At 40.6% G+C, this 25,533-nt stretch overlaps 2 protein-coding genes across 5 annotated transcripts in view; both read right to left on the minus strand.

The window, feature by feature from the left end:
* The window catches only part of NDRG3 (NDRG family member 3), a 74,374-nt gene that overhangs the window by 25,569 nt on the left and 23,272 nt on the right, over nt 1–25,533 (minus strand). For 2 of the 4 annotated variants that reach the window (XM_036750947.1, XM_036750945.1), the window contains exons 3-5: nt 11,503–11,538; nt 2,597–2,702; nt 1,248–1,368 (exon numbers count right to left, since the gene is read on the minus strand). In XM_036750947.1, coding sequence (XP_036606842.1) covers nt 1,248–1,368; nt 2,597–2,702; nt 11,503–11,538 — 263 coding nt within the window. The remainder of the gene's footprint in view (nt 1–1,247; nt 1,369–2,596; nt 2,703–11,502; nt 11,539–25,533) is intronic. The other 2 variants (XM_036750948.1, XM_036750946.1) reach the window with 1 other exon arrangement.
* Nucleotides 19,160–24,025, minus strand: LOC118841184 (40S ribosomal protein S27-like). The gene is made up of 2 exons (XM_036748580.1): nt 24,012–24,025; nt 19,160–19,433 (listed from the first exon to the last, which is right to left on the minus strand). The coding sequence occupies exons 1-2, from the start codon at nt 24,023–24,025 to the stop codon at nt 19,160–19,162; spliced, it is 288 nt and encodes a 95-aa protein (XP_036604475.1).

Raw genomic sequence — 25,533 nt, forward strand, 5'->3', positions numbered from 1 at the left:
TTTTATTCAATTTCAGATAACAAGAAGAAAAATAAAATACTTTTAAGATCTTGCTTCTTTCTGGTATTTCCATAGCTTCTAAAAAGGGACTGGGTCTTCAGCCTCTACTCACTTCTCTATCTTCCTGGAAGTTGCTGACAACCTCTAAATTAAAAAGTTCCTAGTTTAGGATTCTTGGGGCTGTGCAGGGACTTTAGGCAAAGGGATTCCTTCTCACACAGCCAGTCGGGCAATGACCATGGCAATGGTTCCTCCCTCCCTCTTCTAACCACCTTGAACCTGACCAGAGGAAAACTAGAAAATCATACTATTTCTGGAGAAGACCCCACAAGAAGAGGCATCAATTCTTGTCTTATTCCTCTAGACACCTCTAAAACTTTTCATGGTGCAAGCCCCAGTGTCACTGATAACAGCTGTGAACAGCCTTATTAGTTGGTGTATGGTGGTCTCTGCTTCTCCTTGACTACAATGTCTCATAAGGCTCACCTGTCAAAGGGCAATGCCTCGAGACAAGGCTCGAGTTAGGCACCCTGGGGCCTGGGCTCTGTCTTCTGCTTATGAGATCGGAGGAGATTTTGTTAAGGCATTGTAGAAACATTGAGCCCATCTCCAGCCAAAATTCAACTTCAGGCAGCAGCGACACCACCACAAACATCTAACTGTTCGGGCCAACATTCAAAGCCTAAATCATCAGATCCGGAGGACAGGGTTCTCAGGCTTGGGAGATTTATCTGATTTGGTTTACATATGGCACAACAGTGCAAGTGTGTCTGTGCATATGCATGTGCGTGTGCTGTGGTGGTGGTGGTGATGGTGATGGTCAAGGGAAGTATACAGAAGGAAAAAAAAGACAGCTGGACAAATGATGCTGCTGCAGTTTAACAAAGGTAAGATAAGCAACTGGCAGCAGACCTTGGATCTTACTAAATTTATGGGTAGTCAGTGCATGGGTCTTCATGGTGACCTAAATACTGCTGTTTTTTTTTTAATTATCAAAAGAAGGTAAGCAGCTATTAACAGAGTTGGGAAAATGTAATACATCTATTTTTAACTGACTATACAGAATCTAAATGTTAAGTTGATAGGTTAGGCCAAATGTGGATGCTTTGCTAGAATCATTTTTAGGCACAAAATGGGTAACAATTTCAAAAGGCTTCTCAGAGTTTCCATGCTAACGATCACCGTAATCTGCTCACCCCATCTGAAACATCAGATGTTTCCCCAATGTGTGGTGCTTGTAGTCTTACCCTGTTGGGAAAGGGGGTGCACCTTCCTGTTGGCCTGGGGCATCCACATGGCATACAGCAAAGTGCTGGGTAATCTCCTGCATGTCTTCAAAGTTAAAGAATGCATTAAAACAGGACTTATCTGCAAAAAAAAAAAAAAAAGGACCCAGAGGTAACAAGCCATTCATTTCCACCCAATTTATTTTAAACCAGTTTTTGTATTCAATCCTCCTCCTACGTGATGCCTCTTTTTAAGTCCTAGCTATTTAAATCTCACAGCTTCTTTCTGCTAAGTCACTTAATTCTCTCTTTTATTGCTATCCCAACTAAAGCAAAATATCAAGAAGGTTCCATGTCAGACATTTCAATATTGTTTTTTAAAAATGACCATTCATTTCTAATTCTTTATATTGCCACTGGTAAATCAGATGGGGAAGCAACTGCATGCACCACCAGTGATAATACAGAAAATAGCATCCTCCACAAACACACATTCTTGTTAACTTGTGTGTATATGCTCCATGATTTTTTATGTGCCTTTCACACCGCCAAACCTATGCACACGTGTGCATGTATACATACACACACACAGATGTACACACATGCGCACACGCGCACACACACACACTTTCTTAGTCCATCTTACAAATCTGGCTAACAAGCAATGTGCTTGGCCAGCAGACCAACTTGGTTCTCTTACATGGGTTTACCCTCCTTTTAAGTGCATAGAAATCCAATACCCATTCATCTGGTGTGGCTGCTTGGATTATTTCTCATTATGAGCTGGCTTCAATGAAAGTTATAGTGCTGAAATGGAACTTCAAACACAGGCCACATGTTGAAAAAAACAAAGCCAGGATTCGTTACTGCCTGGCGAATGGGAGCAGTTTATCTAAATAAACTAAAAGAATGGATGGATAAGTATGGGTGCACAGTATAGGGAACAGAGAATGGCACAACCAAGAGTGGTCAAACCAACCCCCTTCAAATTTATACTGTGTTGATTACTAAGTCATTGGTGATCGGCTGGTACAATGGTGTTTTTATGGCTTAGATGCTTATAGCGACCCAGAATAGAACAGAGTTTACCTTCTGAATTGTCAGTTCTAAAACATAAAAAGAGGCAAGAATAAGATCCAAGGCAGAGATAGATCTCTATTCTCTTGTTTTAGCAAGCTCATTGATTCTTATTAATTCCATCAGCAGGTGTGGTATTCCTTATACCCAGAGTACAAAATCCAAAAGCAATTCTATATATTTGCTCGCTTCTCAGAAAGGTGAAAGGAGAGAAAACGTCAACTCTAGGTCTTGAACCCAGAAAAAGACAATACCATAGGACAAGGGAGCAGGTATAAAAACAAAATACATACGGTTCAGGCCAATGTCATGATAAGTGAGAATAACTGGTCTGTTCCCTTTTGGTGAGCCTCGCATGGTGACATGTACCACGCCATGAGCTGTTTCTATGTCGTGCTCCTGAAACAAGAGAAGGTAGTGTTTCACCACAGGTTGAAGGGCACAGCCAGGATGCCAAAGCCTCACAATTTTTGCTTCATTTTCACTTTTTCCCTGAGCTGGGATGAAATTCTACCTTGTACTATGCATGCACATATGTGAAATGCTCTCAGAACACAGCTTTCTAACCCCTTCTAATAAAAAAGGTGGGGGGAAGGGAAGATGATCACATAGAGCAAAAAAATCATGATTATGTGGGACTTATGAAAAATGCAAAAGGAATATGGAATATGGAAAGGGTGAGTTGGATGACAAATGGGGAGACAGGTTATGATGGGGTTGGTTAAGAGCAGTCATCTGTAGGATCATGGACTAGAGTAGGCACATGAAGGAAGGAAAGAAAGCTGTTGGGCAAATCCAAGATCTAAACTACTAGGGTTTGAGCCAAAAAGGAGAAAAGTTAGTAAGTAGAATAGATGATAGAATTCGAACAGCACCAGAGGGGAAGCTCAGGAGAAGAGTATAAGATGGAATCAGAGGCTACTGGGACTAGTATCAGGAGGGGGTAATTTTGAAACCAAAGAGATTCACAAGGACCTTGCTCAATGTAATCTGCTCCCAGTAGCCCAAGCCTTTACTACTTTATATGAACCTACCCTATCTGGTAATTAGTCTGACACACCAATTTCATCAGTTTTAACATTCCTGTGAATTAGTAAGGAGGCAGAGAGATCTAAGAAATGAGGGGAAATCTGAAGCACAATGAACTGTTGCCTGTCATGCTCTTTTTGAGGGTTTTGTTTTATGGGAAGGTTCAATGTGGGAGAACGGCTATTGACTGGGAAATGACTGATGTGTTAAAACAAAATTTATCAACTAAAAAAATAACAACCCAGTAGTATAGCTAAGCTATTTGAGTTTCCTAGCTAATAATGAACCCTCTTTAAAAGCCCTAATTTCTTTCCTTATATGGGATATAGGAGGCAAGCTGTTTCCCAAAGTTTAATTCAATTGGGCTACATCAAAATCCGTATATCCATAAACCTCTCTCACATTAAATAGCTCAATGTTTCTCTCTCAACTGTTGCACTCTCCTATTAACACTGGTTTGGGGACAGGGGAAAATAGAGGGACTCTTAAGAGCACAAAGACAGCTGAAGAACAATAAAGAGGTTTTTAATGATAGGGAGAAGATGATGATTAAAGATAAAAGGATATCTGGATATGGAAAAGTAACTTCAGTAGAAAGATGCTAAAGAGAAAGTATATAGGAACTCCAAGAACAGACAGGCAAGCTGGAAGTAACCAAGAATTCTGAAATTAAACTAAGCCAGGAGGGGAACTGAGAAAATGATGAACATTGTCATCCTCTGATGGCCTGGATAAATCTCATAATCTTCTTAGACATTTTTATAGGAGTGACTTTTGGTCCTTTAAAAGCCTGGAAACAAGAAAGAGCCAATACCATGCATCAATGAGGGAAAATACCAGGATTTTATTCTTTAGTTCAGTCCTTCTGAGGCTTGCCCTGAGCCCAGGAGAGAGTCTTTCAACATTTGCTGAAGGGAATCATGCTTAAATTAAATCAGGCACTTACCGAGCCATCTAATTGACTACTACTGTCTTCTGAATCTCTAGGACCTCTTCCTTCACTAGGGGGAGCCGAGTTAACACTTGGCCCAAGATTTACACTTTCGAAAAGTCGTTCTGATTGTGAAGGGCTAGGCTGAGGATTCATCTGGAGTGGAGTGCTATCTCAACGATCTTGATGGTGGATCAGAATTAGTGGTCAGGTCACTGTAGGAGCAATAGTACTACTTTTTTAAAAAAAATGACCAACTGCTCTCTCTTCTGGAGAAGGTGGTCTCTCCAGTCACCATGCCTCCTGGGCATTCTAGAACACGGCATGACAACACAATGTGACCCTATGCATGATTCCCACGAGGGCAGGGATGAAGATCTTCCTGTCTATCGTCTGGTTAACTAGTCTCTCCATGGTTAAGGCACTTCCTGAGCATGATTACTAAGTTCCCAAAAGCCCAACCAGCTACCCATGTCACCAAAAAGCTCTCAGACACACTTCCCCTATGCTTGGCTACCTTCCCAGGGCCAATGAACGGTGGACAGCCAAGATGTCTTTGCTAGGTTATTTTGCCCTCATCGAAACACAAGAACCAAATACCTTAGTTTTTCCCCAAAGTGGTTCCCTTCTATCCAACTTGGCTACCATAGCAGAAAGAGTCACCATTTTATCTACCTCTGGAATTTACATTCTCTTTCTGCTTCCAACTAGGTCTTGGTCACTTTGAAGCTTCTGACCAATTCATCTTTAACTTCAGCTAACTTGCTATAAGTAATGATAAATCAATCAATAAACATTTATTAAATATCTTCCCTTAGACTACTGTGCTAGGTGGTAGAGGAGACGCAAAGTTTGGCTGAGACAAGTTTTACATATTAGTAGATACAATGAACTGCCTCCATTTTTTCCCCTCACTACTGAAATGGTGTTTTATTGAATGCTGACCAGAATTTGGAAGTCTTTTTTATTGTCACGCAGGTTTTTCTGAGGTACGACAATTTGACCAATGTGAAAATCATCTCCCTTATCTGTTGTTGAAGTACATTATTCATTCCCTTCTTTAAAGTTCTAGAGTGATTTTCCACACCTAGTCTCAAGTCCATCGAAGTTCTTATATTGTTTTGTTCCTTCTAAATTCCTTTTAATCTGAACCAATGTTCTCCCAAACTCCTTCAATGAGTTCCCTTACTCCTAACAGACCTCCCACAGTATCTTCTATACAATATACACTATGCTTAGAACCATTTCCCTCTTCACATACACCTGGAACACTTCCTTCCCCTTTCTCCCCTCTCCTCCTCCTCACATAAGTTTAACCTAATTATGAAAGGGACAAGGTCGACCTCTCAGCTTAGTCCAAAATTAATTCCACTGAAATTAGTAGAGAACAACGGACAATAAAAGGAACGACTTTTGTGAGGTCACTCTGTCTCTTTTGGAATGTACGCGTTGCAAGGGAAATTCTCCAAAAGGCAGAATGAGATCAGCAAATTCAGATCTCCCTCCTGAGTTTTCAATTATTAAAATTTAATTATATGATCACAGATTTAGAGCTAAAAGGAATCCCAGATGCCATGTAGTCCAACCCCCTCCCCCAATTTTACATGAGGAAACTGAGGCTCAAAAGAGTTAAGTGACCCACCCATTGTCACAAAGATAATAAGCAATAAAATTCGAACTCAAGTTTTCCTGATTTCAAATCCAAGACTCTATCCACTATGCCATGCTGCCAACCTCTCATTCTGTGGATGAAGAACTGAGGCCAAAACAAGTAGGATGACTTGCCCAAGATCATATGGTCATTAGTAAGTCCACAGGCATGCTGGGTGTCTAGGCATACCTTAGCCAATGAGTCAAAAAATTCAGCGTTTTGCATCTCCTTTTAAATTTGTATTTTTATAGCAAAGTTCAGTTGTTAATTAAAAAAATTAAGTTCTGGTTTGATGAATAAAATCAATGCCCTTTATTATTGAGTATTCAATAAAGTTTGCCACTTGAAGAAATTTTTTTTGAATTTCTTGACTGCACACCCTAATGAGGTATGCTGCAGCACATGTTCGTGAATAAGTGACACAGGCAAAATTTGAATTCAGGCTCTTGACCTTGAAATCCAACATTCCTTCCACTGTACTGTGCCCAAGTGTCATAGGGCTTTTCCCAGGAATTCCAGATGAGACAGCTGCCTTATGATACAATGGCTGTAGAGATGGGGGCATTGCTTCTAGATGCTAGAAGGAGCTAAGATGGCAGCTGAAGCAGCCAGATGGCAAGGAATAATGGCACTTGCCATCAAGAACAGGTGGCTCTGCCCTTATAGAGACTGGCTTAAATACTAGCTTAGCATTGTAAGTAAAGATATGATGTTCCACTGAAGGGCAAAAATCAGTCTTTACAAATTGGCAGTGAATATGGTTTAGGTTAACTGACTAGGTCTAAGAAAAAGGTCATGGGCATTAAAAAATGGTCTTCCATGAGCTGAAGCTCTAGAGACCCAAAGAGAGAAATGTAGTAGTACATCTTTGGGAGAAGAGAGGAAACGAAGGCTCATATCTAAATCAATATCCATATCAACCAAAAATCACCTAAAATTTTCAACTCTCATTAGTAAACCTTTTTTTTTTTTTAAGCAAACAGCAGTGCCTTGAAATGGAGGCTGAGCTAGTTCAAATTTTTTCTTTTTTTCCTATTTAAATTTATCTTTAGTTTTCAACATTCATTTCCACAAGATTTTGAGTTACAAATTTTCTCTCCACCTCTACCCTCCCCCCCACCCCAAGATGGCATATATTCTGATTGCCCCTTTTCCCAGTCTGCCTCCCCTTTTTATAACTCCACTCCCCACCCCCCACATCTCCTTTCCCTTTACTTTCTTGTAGGGCAAGATAGATTCCTATACCCCATTGCCTGTAAATCTTATTTTCCAGTTGCATGTAAAAATAATTTTTTTAAACATTTGTTTTTAGAACTTTGAGGTCCAAATTCCCTCCCTTCTTCCCTTCCCACCCACCCTCCTTGAGAAGGCAAGCAATTCAATATAGGTTATACATGTATCGTTATGTGAAACACTTCCATAAGAGTCATGTTGTGAAAGACTAACTATATTTCCCTACATCCTATCCTGTCCCCCTTTATTCAATTTTCTCCCTTGACCCTGTCCCTTTTCAAAAGTGTTTGCTTTTGATTACCTCCTCCCCCAATCTGCCCTCCTTTCTATCATCTCTGCCCCCTTATCCCCTTCCCCCCCTACTTTCCTGTAGGGTAAGATACCCAATTGAGTGTGTATGTTATTCCCTCCTTAAACCAAATCTGATGAGAGTAAGGTTCATTTATTCCCTTTCGCCTCCCACATCTTCCCTTCCATTATAACAGCTTTTTCTTGCCACTTTTATGTGAGATAATTTACCCCTTTCTATATCTCCCTTTCTCCTCCCAATATATTCCTCTCTTACCCCTTAATTTATTTTTTTAGATATCATCCCTTCATATTCAACTTACCCTATGCCCTCTGTCTATATATATGTGTGTGTATATTCCCTTCAACTACCCTAATGCTGAGAAAGGTCTCATGAGTTACAAATCTCATCTTTCCATGTAGGAATGTAAAGTTCGACTTTAGTAAGTCCTTTATGATTTCTCTTTCCTGTTTACCTTTTCATGGTAAGCAAAAATTTCTAAGAATAACTAGGGGTGAAAGGCATAACCACATTGCTAAGCTTCCTTAGGGTGGGGCCACACCTGGTCTGGTTTCATGGGTTTACCAGAATCATCTCCTAATCTGCTAGGCTCTGAGCTGGAGGAGGCTTCAGCCCTTGTTGGGCCCCTCCATGAAGAATTTGGAGTGTTTAGCTTTATAGCCTTCACTTTAGGACATACTGCTTAGCAGATCTGGAGAGCATTTTTCACAGGTTTTAAAGCCATTTAAGTACATGTGAAAGAAGATCGCACATATAACAATTTGAGCTGCAGACCATAATTTATCTAGTATGTACTTGGCTGCTCTCAGTGAGTCCTTAAACAGTAAGCAAGAAATTACTCTGTTATTTTGCCATGGTCAAATTCCTCTGGGAATAATGACTATCAGACACAAATTCTCCTGCAGACCAGCCCAAAGCATTATTTGCTGTTTTCTTCTATTATTCTTCAAAGGAGGTGGGTGTTGGTTTGATGCATTGTAAAGGCTCCAGGGCAGTAAATAGAATGCCAGGCCTGGAATCAAATTGGCCTCAGACACTTACTAGCTGGGTGACCTTGGACAAATCACTTAACCCTATTTGCTCAGTAAAATGAGCTGCAGAAGAAAATGGCAAACCTATCTAGTATCTTTGCAAAGAAAACTCCAAATGGAGTCATGAAGGGTTGAATGTGACTGAAATGACTGAACAACAAGGGTTACATACAACTTGATAATAAATAAATTATAAATAAGTATTTACTATTGAGTGCCCTCCAGATACACAGCAGAAGTGCTACAGGCATTTTATATTCTCTGGAGGAGATACTGTACTTGCCCTTCCAGAGCCTAGTCTAAGGAAAAACCTTTAATTACCCTATGTTTGCTTGCCTGCCCACATCTCTGATGAAAAAGCCAACCAGTGGCCACTATGTTAAAGGAGAAAATAGGATTATTCAGGTCTCAAACTTACATTAGGTGTGGAAATAATATAATTTTAACAGTCACGAATGAAGATTGGTGATTTTAGATCCTCTGGGCAGCGAAGTCCTTTTTGCTTGCATCCACCTTTAAGAATGGCATCTCCATTCACTGCCCTTACACCCAGATCCCAATTATAATAGCTGTTTATTTCAGAGAAATCATTAAGATTAATTCATTTAGGAAAATCAAAGAACCAAGAGACATGGGGCTGTTTTAACTAAATCTTTCAATTACATGGGAGATACTGGGGGAAGAAGCATAATTTTTTTTTGTATGTTTACAAAGAAAAAAAAAATTAGAACTGAAATTCCCAACTGAGTTGAGGCTCAGTCAACTAAAGTATATTCTTGGGGTGGAGGGAAAACGAGTTTCTCAGGACGACTCTGGACAGATGCCCTGATGAAATGATCCAAGCATCTTTCTTGCAAACATAGCCCTTGGGACTCTACCAACCCAAATGCAGATCAACACATCTTTCTCATTTGTTTGCAACACTGACTTCAGATTGAATGGCCTATATCTCCCTCAGGAATACCAAAGAAGTGGGAAAATATTCTTCTGTAACCTTTTTGAAGCATTCTACAGAAAAGGTGAAGCTGATCATTCACTGATAACCATTCTAGGTTTCCCCAGGGCATCTTCCAATATTCATAACAGAGAAATACACGAGGATTCTAATGGAATATCAAAAAAGAAAAATATTTTCATAAACTATAAGCATAAAGACTTCCTGAATGCTAGGTGGAAAAATAAAGGCCCCTCAAGGACAGTACCATAGTTGTGGCTTTAAAAAATACAATTACAAAAAACGCAGGTTAATTCTGCACAGACAAACGTGCAAGCCAATTCTATAATTTTTGTTTCATTAGAATTGGGCCAAGAAATTGTAGTGGTGCTTAGAATAGGCTATTATTGTCTTTGAGCTCATAGAATATTAAGATGTTTTGCTAAAAATTTTCCTAAAATTCAATTTAAACAATTGTTCCATGCTTTTATTTTTAAAATTCAATTTTATAAAATCATTCATGCTTCCCAATACATTGCCCATATCCTATGTAGAACAAATCATTTTGGAGAAACCTTTTCTAGATATTTTCTGGTTTCATAAGTTCCATCATTATGAAGTTTAATGTGATCCTTTCCCCAACAGATGACATCTCTACTTAACTTAGCAAATCAACAATCAAGTTATTACTGGCTCATTCCAGTGCCTAAAACCACTACTAAGGTTAAATCAAATTCAGCAACTAAATCTGAATAATGCCTTTACCCACATAACCAATTATCCAATTTCCTGCTTCTGGGTCAGCAAGTCTTCATCTATAGAAAACTTGGTGCCCACATCAGAGTGCTGTAGGTCAAGAGGTGAATTTTAGAGCAAAAGTACACAGTTTCCCAGGTTCCCTAAGCTACTACATTGGTCTTGGATTCAGAAATCCAATGACCTAATAATAATACAACGAGCCTACCATTTCCAAGGCAACAAAACATCTTTCTGGGCCATCTGTCCTATTCCCCATTCTATATGAAGTGGGAGCTGAGCACTTTACCATAGTATGGATTTGGATAAAATGTGGACCAAACTGTGCCAACAAACTTAATTCTACAAACAACGCATACTTTGCCTATGGTGTTTGTTCTGTCTCCTAATATTAGAATGATGATAGATCTGACTATATTCAATACCAAAAAAAGCAGCCTTGAAAATAATTACTTGTGTTGAGACCTGGCATCAGGGGAGTGGGTTTCTCAGTACACTCTGTAACCATGCAGACTCAGGAATGGCTAATAGGTTCTTGCTTTCCACATGGCCTGCTGCTTTCAAGGGCTGCTGTCAGGGCATCCCACCAATACAAGTAGTCCCAGGACAGTTCCACTACTATTTACTCACTATTTCTTTCCTTATTCTTCCATAGGGACTAGAATATCCACAGAGGAGGAAGGGAATAAGCATTTATGAAGCTAATATTATGTGCCAGGATTGTCTAAGTGCTTTATAAATATCAAGTTTAGGTGGTATTAAGAGAGGGTTGTTGACTGATATCTAAAATAAATTTTAAGCTGGTAATATAGCCATAAACAAAAAAAGAGAAAACATTATACAGGAAAATAGCAACAAAGGGGAAGAGTAGGGGATATACTTCCAATTTCTGAATAACACACAGGGAAAGCATTTGCATTTAACATTTAATGCAGTTAACATTTTGAATTTTTGCTAAAAGGGTTTTGTTATCGAGAAGTAACCCTCCTCCTCTCCCTGCTTTCATTCAGTGAACGAGAACTTTCTATCTGAGACCTGTCTGATTAGAAGTGACTCAGGCACGCATACTATGATCATTTCAGGAGAGGAGAAGTCAATCACAGAGAAAGAAATCAACACAGGTATCTACAACAATAGAGAGAATACCTGTCTGGTAAATCCTTTAATATGACAGTCAATTAAATAAATCTTGATTTATTGAGAAAGGAAAGTTAGAGCCAGGAGTAGCTATGCAGAAAATTCCCTTCCATTGGACACCACCATAAAAGGTGACGTTCTGCAAAGATCCTGTACACAGCCCTCTTGGTGCTTGTACAGTCCTTACCTGACAGTCAAAGTCCTGGAAGTTTCGTGTACCATTCTGTCAACAGAAGGCAGAAAACACAGTCAGTTTCCCCAGAGGCTTCCCCAAATGTGCAACAAATTCAGTTTCACATTGAAAGCACAGCAAGTACAGCCCGATTGCCATAAATCCCACAATTCTCAGCAAAAGACTTGAGATAACATGGGTTAGTCAAGGGTACAAAGAACTAGATTTGGGAGGCAAGACTCATCTTAAGTACTTGCTAACCAGAGTAACTAGTAAAGGAACCTAGTTTTTCCCAGCAGGGTAAACAGGGCAAACCTGCCAATGACCTAGCATACAGGCTTTAAAAGTTTGTGAAAGGAGGGCAAAATAGCTGCCACCTGCACCAAAGCCGATTAAAGGCAACAAGTGCAGGTGATGTCAGAGATCAGCAAGTGCATGGAGACCAGTGCTGAAGAGAAAAGAACTGCACGAGAAAGGGAGCAGAGCAGGAACAGATGTCCAAAGTGTGGTGAACGCCAGTTACAGATGTGACGTGGGAAGGAATGAAGGTGTGTACAATTACGAGGAGGAGAAAAGAGAAGGATAAAATAAGGTTCCAGCTATTGGCATGGAATCCACTGATTCCCCACAAGTGCCAAGAGGAGAAAAGGAGGGGGAAAGGGGAGAAAAGTGTTTAAAGGACAAGCCACTGTTAAAAGATCCAAAGGAAGAGAAAAGAGGAGAAAAGTGTTTAAAGAACAAGTCACTGTTAAAAGGTCCAAAAGAGTATTCAGCAAGTGACCACAAGAGAGCTATTTTGCAGAAATGTCAATCATAAAACTCCTGGGAACAGCTCAGATGTTGTCTCAGCAATCTGGAAGTCAATATTATAAGAATATGACATAAGTGTTAAAGGAGACCAATGTATGCTACTTTCAAAGAAATACCTGGGAAGTGTAAGACCTGCTGACTTGATTTTGAACTCCTCCTGTTTTGGGAGGCGGGGTGTCAGTCCATACAGACCTGTTACTCACCTGTAATTTAAAGGTCAGGCCTAGGGGCACTGAGAAGTTAAAGGACTTGACAATGGTCAAGCAACTAGTATGTGCCATGTGCCAAGGGGCAGGTCTTAAACCCAGTTCTTCCGCATGCCAAGGCCAGGTCTCTATCTGCTGTTGTACTGCTTTGTTGTGAATCAATAAGATGGCAAAACACTTTGCAATCTATCTGTAAACCTTAGTTTTCTGAAGCTGGGTAACCACACATTATCACTCAGAGAAGGTATGGAACAACAGAGCTCAAGGAAGCTTTTCTGTTAGCGAAGATCTAGAAATCTGGCCAAGCGGACACAGACCATTTTCAGGCTCACTTGGAGAGTCCTCTCCCAAACAGTACTTCCCTTTAGTTACCTGTACTGCCAGTCAGGTGATAGAGTCACCAAGAACATAAGGCAGGGGTTAATCTTGTACAACTATACAGAGAAGCAATTTGTTCCTCTTCACAGTGTAGAGTGACTTCATGCTTTTGGAAAAGTAGTTATAGTTAAGCAATCCTAGTTTCTCCAAAGGTGATAAAATTATATAAGATTCTCAGTAATGGTGCGACTGCACAGCTATCTACCAGGGAACGAGGCACTGCCAATTCTGCAGTACGATCCTTGGTGTGAGACCTAATCTACACAATGGCTGACACCATAAAAGGCATGGAAGGAAAACTTGGGGGATTATCTCACAGTCAGCGTTTCATAGGCTACCTCCAGAGAAGGCAAAAGAGAGCAAGTTTTTCATGACAGTCATTCATTCACCCCAGAAGGAGCAGGAGAAAGCACAGGAGGAAAGAACTCACTGTGCTCGACAGTCAGTAATATCTTGGACTTTAGCAGAAGGAAGCACCTTCACCTGTGTACTACAATGGATGGCACTGGCATAGTTTTATTTAAAAAACACTGATTAAAAAAGAATTAAATAAGAAGCCGATATAAAAAACTAAATTATAATTATAATTAATGAGACAACTTTTTTAAAAAAGGGATTTATGTATTTTAGAATTCATTACGATGAAACAATCTGTTCTTTTTCACAGAAGTAAAGCGTATCAACACAGACCAGGGATTACTCAGTACTACATAGCATTTAAGAACCTATCTTTTAAGAAAAGCTTTATAAAACAGGTCAAAACAGGCCGTGGACTACATCAGGACTTGACTCTTATGGGGTTTTCAGAGGTCCTACAAATTGTTTAGAAAGAGAAGAGAACCACCACCTAGGGTCCAGAACACTGAGAATCATGCAAGGTTCAGATTCTCAGTTCCTGGACTGTCCCTTAGCTGCCTTCACTTGGCCACTTCTCTGCTGTTCACTCAATTCATGTCTTGGGAGCAGTTACTTCTCTGCTGGCTCTCTGGCCTCTCTCTTTGCTCTAGTTCTGTCAGTACTCACTCCTGCCCTTACATTACGGGGTCTTCCACATAAGTGCTGCTGTTTCCTCAAACACTGTAATCTTCCAGTTCTTCAACCTCAGCTCCCACGGCTTAACTCTTCTAGTCCATTTCAAAGACACACAGGAATGGTCAAGGTACCAACACCCACGAGTGTTCCATGACCAAAAAATGCCAATAATCCTTTATCTAATCAAAAGCTTTCCAAATGAGGCCTTAACCCACACTTGTGGCCTACAATCCCTTCACCTTCAGTCTTTCCCAATCTTGGCCCTTTAGTTAATCAGTTTTACACTGTCCTCTATTCTTTAATTCCTTGCCTCCTTGTCATATCATCACTCATGCCCTGCCCAACTCCAATCCTAATCCAGGATTCACACATTCAAATTGTCCGAGTTCACTAAAAGTTTATGTAATTGAATACCAATTGGGCCCTCACCAAAGCAAGAAAATCCTGTTACTCTTCCCTGATTCTCTGTCCTCCTGCCCAGAAGCTGAACTTTGTCATCTCTTTTCTATCCTCCCACCCCACGCTCTCTCTCCATCCTGTCGGCTGAGCACCACATCTCTGCTTTAAGAGAAAACAGTTCATATGCCCAGAGCTCCTGCATTTCCCCTTCCTACATCTTCAGTTTCCTCATCATCCCCCCAGTCTCTGCTCCTTTTACTCTAGTTTCTGATAAAAAGCCAACCCTTCTATATCTACCCTAATCTTCTATCCCCTCTAGTCTCCTATAGACTGCCCTATCCCATCACTCCCTTATCTACAGGTTCCTTCCATGCTGCCTACAAACACACCCAAGTGTCCTCAATCCTAAAATATCCCTTACCAGACTCCACCATCCGTCCTGTCAAGATCCATTTCACAGAAAGACACCTAGGAAAAGTAACCTACATTTGCGCTTTATACCTCCTTCCCTGGTGCTTCTCTTTGCAATCAGACTATTGACCTTATCAATTGAGAAGACTTTCTCCAAAAGTTACTATCTCTTAATTGCCAAATCTGAGGGCTGCTTCTCAATGCTCATCCTTCTAGTCTGAGGACTGATCCAGTCAGCCTTGGTACTCACACCTCATTATCGCCCTCTGCCTTTCAAATTGGAGGGCAGAGGCATGAACTTCAAAACCTGCATTCAAGGAAGGGGCCCAGGAGAGCCAGGTCCCACAAAGCTGATTTCCTTTTGGACTTCTCCACCATGACACCAGGAACCTCATCATCCTGCAAAAATGTAATCAGCCTCACAAATTCATACCTCACATCAGTACCTTCTGCCCCTCTGACTGGAGGGTAGAGTTATAAACTCCAAAAACTTCCATTTAAGAAGTGGGGCTCAGGGCAGCCATAATCTCATTTCCTACCTGGCTACAATCCATCTGGACTCCTTTGATTGTGTGCCCTGTCTCTCTCTTCCCCTCGGCTCTTCAGCTTTCTTTTATGTGTTATCTTTCCCCCATTAGACTGTAAACTCCTTGAGGCCAGGGACTTTTTTTTTCCTATTTGTGTCCTCAGCCTGGCATACAGTAGGTACTCAATACATGCTTATTGACTGACCCTGCAGCAGCACTTAACACCCTGTCTTTCTAGATACCCTTCTCTGGGTTTTCATGTCATTACTCCTTCCTGGTTTTCCTCCTGCCAGACAGACTGTTCCTCCTCAATTTTCTTTACCAGAAGGTCTATCTCAAGGCTTTACCTTGGGCCCTCTTCTCATCTCTACATTCCCACTTAGTGACTTCGCCAGCCATTCTCCCAGTGCACCCTTCTTCTCAACTTCTCTATGTCTGTAAAGAACACCACACCATCCTTCCAAGCACCCAGGTTCAGGCACCACTCAACATTATCCTTGACTCCTAACTTTGGTTTCCTACATATCCATTAAGTTGCCAAATGTGGTTTAACCTTCCCACAAAATCCAGCTCCTATAATTCCTTTTCTTTCTCCTCAACACCCTAGTTTAAGCCTTCATCTCCTCTCATCTACACTATTGCATTAGCCTTCTATTTGGTCTACTGGTCTGAAGAGCTCTCCAGTCCATTTGCCATAGAATTATCAAAATGCTTTTTCCAAAACATAGGTCTGACCCTCTCTCATAACCCTACTAACTGAATGCTAATGGTTCCCTAGTGTGTCTTGGATCAATATACACCTACCCCTCCCCACATTCTGTGGTCCAGCAAAATTGGCCTTCTCTTTGTTCTGCATGATTGCCTTTCTGTCTTTATCCTTTGGCACTGAGTGGCCCCTGTGCCTGGAATGCATTCTGTCCTCATTTTTGCCTCTTAGAACCCCTTCAAAAGTCTGCTTAAGTGTCTTCTACTACAAGAAGCCTTTTCTAATCCCCTAGTGCTCCCTCCATTATCTTGTGTCTATTTTGCATATATTTATTTTGTATGCCTACATGTTGTCTCCTATGAGAGAATGTCAACTCCTTAAGGGCAAGGCTATTTTGTTTTTCTCTTCTTAATCCCAGGGCTTAGAATATGGTAGAGATGCTTAAAAAATGCTTGACTGATTTCAGGTCTCAAACATTTTAAGTCTTCTGAGATAGCATGCTCATTTTTTCACAATACACTGGGAAAACAGACCCGATTAGTACAGATTCCTGTTAAGTTTTTGTATATAGCTCCTCCAGTTTCCTGAGTCCCAGTAATTAGAGGGGTCCAGGTTGAATTTGGGAAGCTTTCATCTAAAGCCAATCTCTATGCTAGAATACTGGATTTTCCTGTAGCTAAGAGGGCCAGTAACTCCTGATGAGCTCTGTAAGCCTATTTTCAGGTAGGAGATGTGAATTCTCTCTTTTTATGACAACATGGTCACAAGGGTTTTTGTGAAGAATGAGCCTCTTTGCTGGGCCCAAAAGGAATTGAAAGTGACACATTAATACTAGAAATCTGGGATGTTTGTTGCCTGTCTTATAAGGTGTGTAGGCAAATGTCCTTTAAGATCACAGGGTATGAACAGTTCTTTGGGTGAACAAGGAGGGGGACAGGGATAGATCTTTTACAAAAATGTTATAAGTGGTCAAAGGATATGAACAAGCAGTTCTCAAAAGAAGGCATATGAGCCATCAACAGCCAAATGAAAAAAAATGCTATCAGTAATAGAGAAATGCAAAAAAAAAAAATTAAACTAACTCTGTAGTTCCACATCATACTCAGACTGACAAAGATGACAAAAAAAGGAAATGACAACTGAGGACGGGACTTTGGAAAAAGAGCACATTAAGGCATTACTGGTGGAGCTGTGAATTTTTTTAGCCATCCTGGAAAGCAATTGGGAACTATGCCCAGAAAGTAACTAAACTGTGCACATACATTGACCCAACAAAACCTCTACTAGTCCTATACCCCAAAGAGATCAAAGAAAGAGGAAAAGGGCCTATCTGCAGAATAATTTTTATAGCAGCTCTTTTTTGGTAGGGGCAAAGAACTGGAAACTAAGGGGGTACCCATTAATTGGGGAATGACTGCACAAATTGTGGTATAAGAATGTAATTGGATACTATTTGTGTCATAATTAAGAAAGGTATGGTTTCTGAAAAACCCGGGAACTTATATGAACTGATGAAGATGGAGGTGAGCAGACCCAGGACAACAATTAAAACAATAATAACAACATTGTAAAGACAAACAACTTTCAAAGACTTAACTCTAATCCTCACTATGATCAAACACAATTCCGAAGGGTTCATGAATGTAACATGCTACCTAGCCCCTTCCTGACAGAGAAGTGATGCATGGTGCAGATCAGAGACAAACTTTTTGAACACGGCTAATGAGGGAATTTGTTTTGTTTGATTATGTATATCTGTTATGAGGATTCTGCTTTTCTTTTAAGTTGGTGAGTGAGAAAAATAAAAGATTTTTAACTGAAAAATGAAGTAAAAAATGTAAGGAAAAGTTATTATAAAAGAGAATGCTATCCAAAATTTAACAGCTGATTCAGAGGATGAAGTTCCTATTTTAATTCTGGGGAGACTGGAAGAAACAGAAATAGCTACTTCTTGCTCTCCCAGTATTAGCTTTAATGACACATTTCTTTAGAAGTGCTGCAGCTCCATGGCTCCATATGTTTGCCAGTAGTCTTTCCAGGAGTACTCTGATTTAGTATATAGTTTTGATGGAATTTATTGTCAGAGAATCTAATCTGATTGGATTAGCTCCCCATCCCACCATTTGGAAAAATATGGTTATACTCTCTGGATTCATTAAAAAGCAATAAACTATTTCTTAGGTGGTAACTTTCTGGAGTCCTGGTTTCTATGGACATTAGTTTGATACTATCCACTTTTGGTAGGTAGTCCTTTAGAGTGAGGATCAAGGGTTCAAAGTGGGTCTTCCTCTAGCACTTCATTGGCAGTGTGGGAGAAAGAGGTTCATCTATTAGCTGTGAACATCTAACTTGCTCTTTCTGTTTGTTCATTCTGAAGATCACAAAGTGTTAGAGCAGCATAACAAAAGAAATTTGTAAAAAAACGCTGTGGGCTTTCAGAAATCCTTTATACAAAAAATCTCTTTTGATCCTCAAAACAACCCTATGAAGGCAGGTACTATGAAATATTAGATATTATCCTCATTTTACAGATGAGGAAACTGAGGCTGAGAGAAATTAAGTGACTTGCTAGTATCTGAGACACGATCTGAACCCCATGAGGTCCTGATTTCAAGTATAAAACTCTGCCCAAAACATTAGGGAGGACTTCAAATTGCAAAAGGCAAAAAGTGAGAACAGTGGGAGGAGGAAGAAGAGAGATTGGATGAATGAAAAATAAGTTAACACTGCTGGTCCATATTTGAAAACATCATGAAGGAAGAAGCGGGCCAAGGGAAAAGGGCCAAGTGCCAGATGGCAAAGGGAATGGCTCAAGAAAAATACAGAGAGATAAATGCATAGTTTTCTTTCAATTACTGGCTTAAAGAATAGGCAAAAGCAAATGAATGGTTGAACAGTTAACTCAATAAACGAAAGATAAGTATCCCAAAGAGGAAACGGGGAAATGAAATAAAATACTGAAAATTTTGGATATAATATTGCTAGGTAGCAGGAAAAATATAATATGGTTCACCTGCTTTGGAAAACTACTGTCAAGGTATATGTAAAGTTGAACTGCAAATAATCTATCCAATGACCAAAGAAGAAGAGACACCAAATGACCTTATGACAGGAACTTTAGGAAAGAGGTTCTGGGAAGCATTCTTTTTTTTTTAAATCAAATTTGTTTTATTCTTTACAGTTTCTCATTCATCTTGATTCAGTCATTGGTGCTGCTTCCATCTGAAGGAGCATGCTTCTGTAAGTCTTGCCTTGCCTCCAGTAGGCTGACAGAGTACAGTGGCGCATCTGACACAGAGAACCACTGTTTGCATGTGGCTGAAAACAGTGGTGATTTTACAGCACCCCGGGCACTTTACGTCCATGAAATGTGAGTTTGGACTCTGCACCAGATGCTTCTTCTTATGTTTCTGCTTCTCCTCCTCAGGAGAGGTGTGCAGGAGGTCTTTTCCAGGAGGCAAGTTGGCGTGGGGAGATCTTCACTGCCGGAAAAGCCTGAGAAGCATTCCTAAAGATACAAGGCCTAGTGGAATGTTTTCCAAACTCTGTTTCTTGAAAAAACATTGCTATTTAGTAATATTTTCCCTCTTTAAAATATCAAATGTGAAGTTGTGTATGCATATTAAAAGATTTTTACACGTAACAAAATTTTTGATATGAAAACAGATTTATTTTGTTCTCAAAGTACCCTAATCTCTCATTTATCCTGGGCTATTGTGATATATCAAAGGATATACGATAGGCCCTCATTCCCTGGATCATCATTTTTGGATTTCATTAGATTTCAAGGGTTCCATGATCAAATTAGTCTGGGATACACTTGGATGAATACGGGGAAAAAGGTACTTGACTTGAATAAAGAATTAGCATTAAGGTGCCATTATTATGCTGGGAATTAAGGTCACCATAGGCAGTTCTCACTATCTGAAAGTAAAGGTTTTAGGAACATGACTGAGACTGTGAAAGTATTGTCTGAAAGGATAAAATATAAAATCACTCATGGAAATATAAACAATAGCCTTAAATAAGAAACAAAAAGACAGATGAGAGATGGAGAAACAAGAGCATAAGCTAAGGAGGTTTCATAATCATTTACTATGACTTTGAAATTTGATATTTAAACAGAAATCTGTTTAGAATGGTAATGCAAGGAAAACAAAATGCAGAGTTTCTCTGTGTGTACATATGCATATATAGATTTAAAATATATATATTACTACCCCCAGAAAATTCTAATCGTGAATTTTTAGCGAAGTGGCTTTTGTACAACCGATTATTTGATGAAAGAGTTCCAAAACAAACTTACTGCCAGTCCACTGAATTCACTGAACATTCAAGTATCAATCAATCAACATTTATTAAGTACGCCAGACCTTGTGCTAAGTGCTGAGATGCAAAAAGAGGCAAGAGAGTCCCTGCCCCCAAGGGGCTTTCAGTCTAATGGGGAGACAACATGCAAACAAATATATGCAGAGCAAGCTATATACGGGATAAATAGGAAATAACTAGTAGAGGGAAGACACTGGAATTAAGAGGGGTTGGGGAAAAGATTCTTGTAGAAGATGGGACTTAGAGGAAACCAGGGAAGCCAGCAATAGGGGTGGAAGAGGGAGTGTTCCAGGTTATGGGTGACAGTCAAAAGAAAATACCAGGAGCCAAGAGATGTAATGTCTGGTTTGTGGAATAGCTGGAAGGCCAGTGTCACTGGAGCCAAGAGTACATGTCATGGAGTAAGGTGTAAGAAGACTAGAAAGGTAGGATGGAGCTAGGTTGTAAAGGACTTTGAATGCCAAACAAAACATTCTATAATTGGTCCTAGAAGTGATAGGAAGCCACCAGAGTTTATTGAGTAGGGGGTGACATGGTAGGATCTACCTTTCGGAAAAGGACTTTGGTATCTAAGGATGGACAAGAGTAGGGAAAAACTTCAGGCAGGCCAATCCAAGAGCAAGCTACTGAGGTGATGAGGGCCTGCATTAGAGTGGTGGCAGTGTCAGAGGAAAGGAGGGGGCATATTCAAGATGTTGCAAAGGCTGGATGGGGATGGGTGGATTAGTCAGTGAGAGATAGTGAGGAATCCAGGAAGGCTCCTAGGTTTTGAGCATGAGGGGTTGGAAGGATAATTTAGCCCTCTACAAAAACAGGGAAAGGTGAAGGAGGGGAAGATTTAAGGGGAAAGATAATGAATTCCATTTAGGACAAGATTGGAGGTCAGCAGAAAGTTTAGGGAAGGATAGGTGGATCTGGAAATCAACAGCATAGAAATGGCAATTAAATCCATGGGAATTTTGCTGAGATCCACCAAGAGAGACTGTGTGGCAGGAAAAGATAAGGTATTAAGGTCCTGAAGGGTATACAAAGCTGAATAAAGCATGGTGAGTACTCTTTCCCCCATAAGACACGCTTGTTAAGCTTGTTGCGGTTTTTCAGACCCCATGGACCACAGCACTCTAAGCCCTTCCGTCCTCCACTATCTCTCTAAGACTGTCCTTTTGCCTTCAATCTTCCCCAATATCAAGATCTCTTCCAATGATTCCTGTCTTCTCATCATGTAGACAAAGTATTTAAGCTTTAGTATCTGACCAGCTAAGGCTATATAAAAATAAATTTTGTATAAAAGCTTCCTAGCACTCATGATGGGGGGGGGGGGGCCAAAGGGGGGAAATGCAGTGTGTGTGTGTGTGTGTGTGTGTGTGTGTGTGTGTGTGTAGATTCCGGGTTAAGAGCCCCTGATCTAGCATTTTATTTGCCTTAACAAAAATGTTATGGAAACCCATGAATGATAGTGCCTGATAGGGTGATGGGCCCTGGATCCCTAAAAGGGAAAGGCCATGTCTTTGCCCTGAAATTTTTCACAATGGCATTTCACCTGAGGTATTTGGTTTATCCCAGCCCACCTAGGTACTCAATAATTCTTTTAACTGCCCTTTTCCAGTGGCTCTCTACAACTCAGCTCCTTTCGCCATTGCACCTGGCCCACTCCATGTTATTTAACACTCATTAGCCGCATCCAGATCTTCTCACTATCTTTCCTTGTATAAAAGTACCAATCTTACCTCCATTAAAGTGCCCAAGATTTGGGAGATTAGAATCTCACCCTCTCCTACTCTTCTAATGTTACAATAAACTGCTCCTTGACTGAAAGGCTTGAATGGTTGAATTCTTTCCAGGCAGACCCCCTGAACCCTTGCATTTTAGGGTTCCCAGCACCCCAAACTACATCAGTTCCCAGTCTATTGGAAGTGGTCTGATGACAAATCTGGTTTGGGAAGTGGCTCTCTCCACCTTAGGGGCCGAACACAACTGTCTTCACCTGACAATCACAACCCCATAAAAAAGAGTTTATCTGGTTGTAGGCTTTGGGAAGCTTCAACAAAGCTCACTTCCTATTTTAAACTGATTCGACCAAGATAATGCTGAATCATTTTATTTCCTTCCCCATCAGTTTCAACCATTTACTAACCCTAACCTGTCTCATTGTTTCTAAGTTTTTCAGAAGCTGATTCTGGACCTCTTGGTTTTTCTACTTTACCCATCCCTTTTGTTCATATGTTCATTAGAAGAGTTCACAAAGTATGGGCAAGAGAAATAGGAAGAGAAACAAATCAACCAGCTTTGTTACAGAAGTCCTCTTTCAGTGCCTCAACTTGGTGTGGCAGTGACCTTGACCTATGTAATTAACATTTATTAAGATACAATAGGAGGCCAGGCTCAGGGCTTAGCAATGGGGATACAAAAAGAGGAAAAAGACAGTTCCTGCCCTCAAGGAGCTTTCGATGGGGGGCGGGGGGGGGGGGGGGAAGACATGAAAATAAATCTGTACAAAGCAAGCTACATATAGGATGAACAGCTTAACAGAGGAAAGACACTGGAATTAAGAGGGTCCAGTAGAAGGTAGGATTTTAGTTGGGACTTAAAGGAAGTCAGGGAGGTGAAGAGTCAGAGAGGAAGGAGAGCATTCCAGGCACGGGGGACAGCTAGAGAATAAGCCCAGAGCTGCTGAGAGATGGAGTGTCTTGTTTATTAGACCTAGAACAAGTTGCATACCTTTGTGCCTCAGCTTCCTTGTGTGTAGAATGGGGTAAGAGCTGCTCAGCTCATCGGGTTACTGTGATGATAATGATAAACTGTACAAAGAAGTGTCTTCAAAACAGGAGAGGTAGTCCTGTTCTTTCTTTCTTTCTTTTTTTGGCAAGGCAATCAGGGTTAAGTGACTTGCCCAGGGTCACACAGCTAGTAAGTGTCCAGTGTCTGAGGCCAGATTTGAATTCAGGTCCTCCTGACTCCAGGACTGGTTCTCTATCTACTGTGTCACCTAGCTGCCCCTCCTGTTATTTCTTTAGGTTGCTCTTTCTCTCACACCACTAACATACATCTTTAAGAGGTGGCTGTAGCTTGTTTTCAGCACAGGCACACAAATATAACAACATCACAGTTTTTCTCAATCTTAAGCATTTGACATATTCAGGATTACTAAAATTAAATGGACAAAAGAAACCAACTAGCACGATACTAAAAGACTACATTCTGAATGCAGTTTCATAGTCATCTCAGGACAAACCTCTTCCAAGTTCTTCAAAGATCTAAGAGGTACAGTGGTACCTTTGGTAGAAAGACAGGAAGCTTCCTCATGTACACAGCACACCCTTCCTTCAAGGAGTACAAGCGTTAGTCCTTAAAAGGAAGTCAAATTTAATAGAAGAATCTGTGGCAGCAAAGTAGGCTAGAATGATATTCTCCTTCACCTGCAGCACTACCTGGCCAGCACGGAGATGATTCATCAGCAGAAGTGCTGCCCAAATAACTATAAGAAGCAGACAGCATTTCAAAATGGGTAGGGATCTTAGAGATCAGCTGGATACAAATCTAGAGACCTCTCCTTTCCCCTTCAAATCTAGAACTCTTTCTTCCTTCAGTTTCTTGGTAAGCAGCTGAGATCATATTTTCTATCAAGTTTACGAAAACCGGAGTCTGGTAGATGGAGACATTACTCTGGGACATTTTCCTTTAAGAATGTTACTATTTTGGTCTATCCAAAGGACCTCCCATACCTACCCCTGTGGAGTCATGCTGGATAGAGCTCTAGTGAGCTCTAGTGAGGGAAGCACAGAGATAAGGAAGTTGTTTGAGGGTGGAGAATGGGGTGGAAGTCATGTGCCTTCCAAGAAAGAGATGACAGATCAGACAAGGCAAAACCATTAGGGTATAGAGCCTTGCAATATCAGGATGATACAGCTGAAGTACTTTTACTTCCCTTATCAATGAATCTATTTTTTGTCTGTCTATGTATCCCTAGCACTGAGCACGTAAGTATACATTTAATAAATTGTTGATGACAGACTGACTGGATCTTGTCTTTACTCCCCTAGACATCCCAGGTACCTAAGTCCTAATTCCTATCATTCTTTCAGTACTGCTTCTCTTCAGGAAGCCCTCTAAAACTTCAGGATCAAGAAAGAATCCCTTCCAACGCTTATTCCCCAATCTTGGAATATCTGAATTCTTATTAGGTGAAAGAAAGCGCTGCTTCTCCATCTCCAGCAAACCCGGCCTGGGTGCCTGCCCATAACCTATGGACACCAAAGTCTTCTACTAAGTAGTCGCTCAGGCCACAAAGAACCAACACAAGACAAATGGGACTCTTCTTGACAATATCAGTGGGACTGGCTGTTCATTTCCGGGGCTAGAGCTGATTATGGCAAACAGACTGTGTTTTGTTCCACCCCATTGTGGGATGCAACTTGTGAAAGCAACTCACAGTAACAAAAATACGTCACTTGTAGAAAGACATTTTTTTAGGGTGGCATGAGGGGAAGCAGCGAAAAGAAAAAATGACAGTACAAAAAATACAGACTTTCATGGGGGAGAAATTTGGTGAATGATAAAGGATAAAGGATGCGAGGGTGAGACAAGATTTAAAGGGATGAGACTGGGGAGAACAGGCTTAATGGGAAAATGGTGGAGCATAAAAGAGATGCTAGTTTAGGAACAGCATCAGGTCCCTCCTTTGTTTCAGGCTACTGAGGATTATGGTTATCAGAGGAATCCTTACTCAAAATTGTTAAGCCATACAGTACCCACCTCTCTCCCAGACCTCCCTTTCTCTGTGTCCTCTGTATTAGTCTGGGTGGAGGGAGGGAAGAGACCCTGGATCTGCTTTATTTTCTACCAAAATGTGTTTTCAGAAAAGGGTCCGAGGAACTAATTTGTACCACAACACAAATAACTTAGAAAGCTTCAAGTATTTCTACTTCCAGACTACTACCATTTTAACAGGGAACAAAGTTTATAAAGGAAGAGAAGGAAGTCTAATGATGAAATTCAGCTTTCAGCAAATGAGTCTGTGAGGGTTTTCTGGGGAAATGGTTCCTCCACGGAGTTAATATGTCCTGATGGTCAGACACAACCTGTTCTCCCAGAACCCACATTAAGTGAAGGATGGCACAGAACAGGCGTCTCAACTATTCGTTCTCTACAAAGGAGCACCTCATAACAACTTCTGGCCTCTTTGTGAGCTCATGTCAGAGTTTACAGCATCAGAAATCATGGGGGTAAGAACTTGGGTCGGCACCATCTG

Source organism: Trichosurus vulpecula, chromosome 3 (genome assembly GCF_011100635.1).
Source record: "Trichosurus vulpecula isolate mTriVul1 chromosome 3, mTriVul1.pri, whole genome shotgun sequence".
Classification (NCBI taxonomy): domain Eukaryota; kingdom Metazoa; phylum Chordata; class Mammalia; order Diprotodontia; family Phalangeridae; genus Trichosurus; species Trichosurus vulpecula.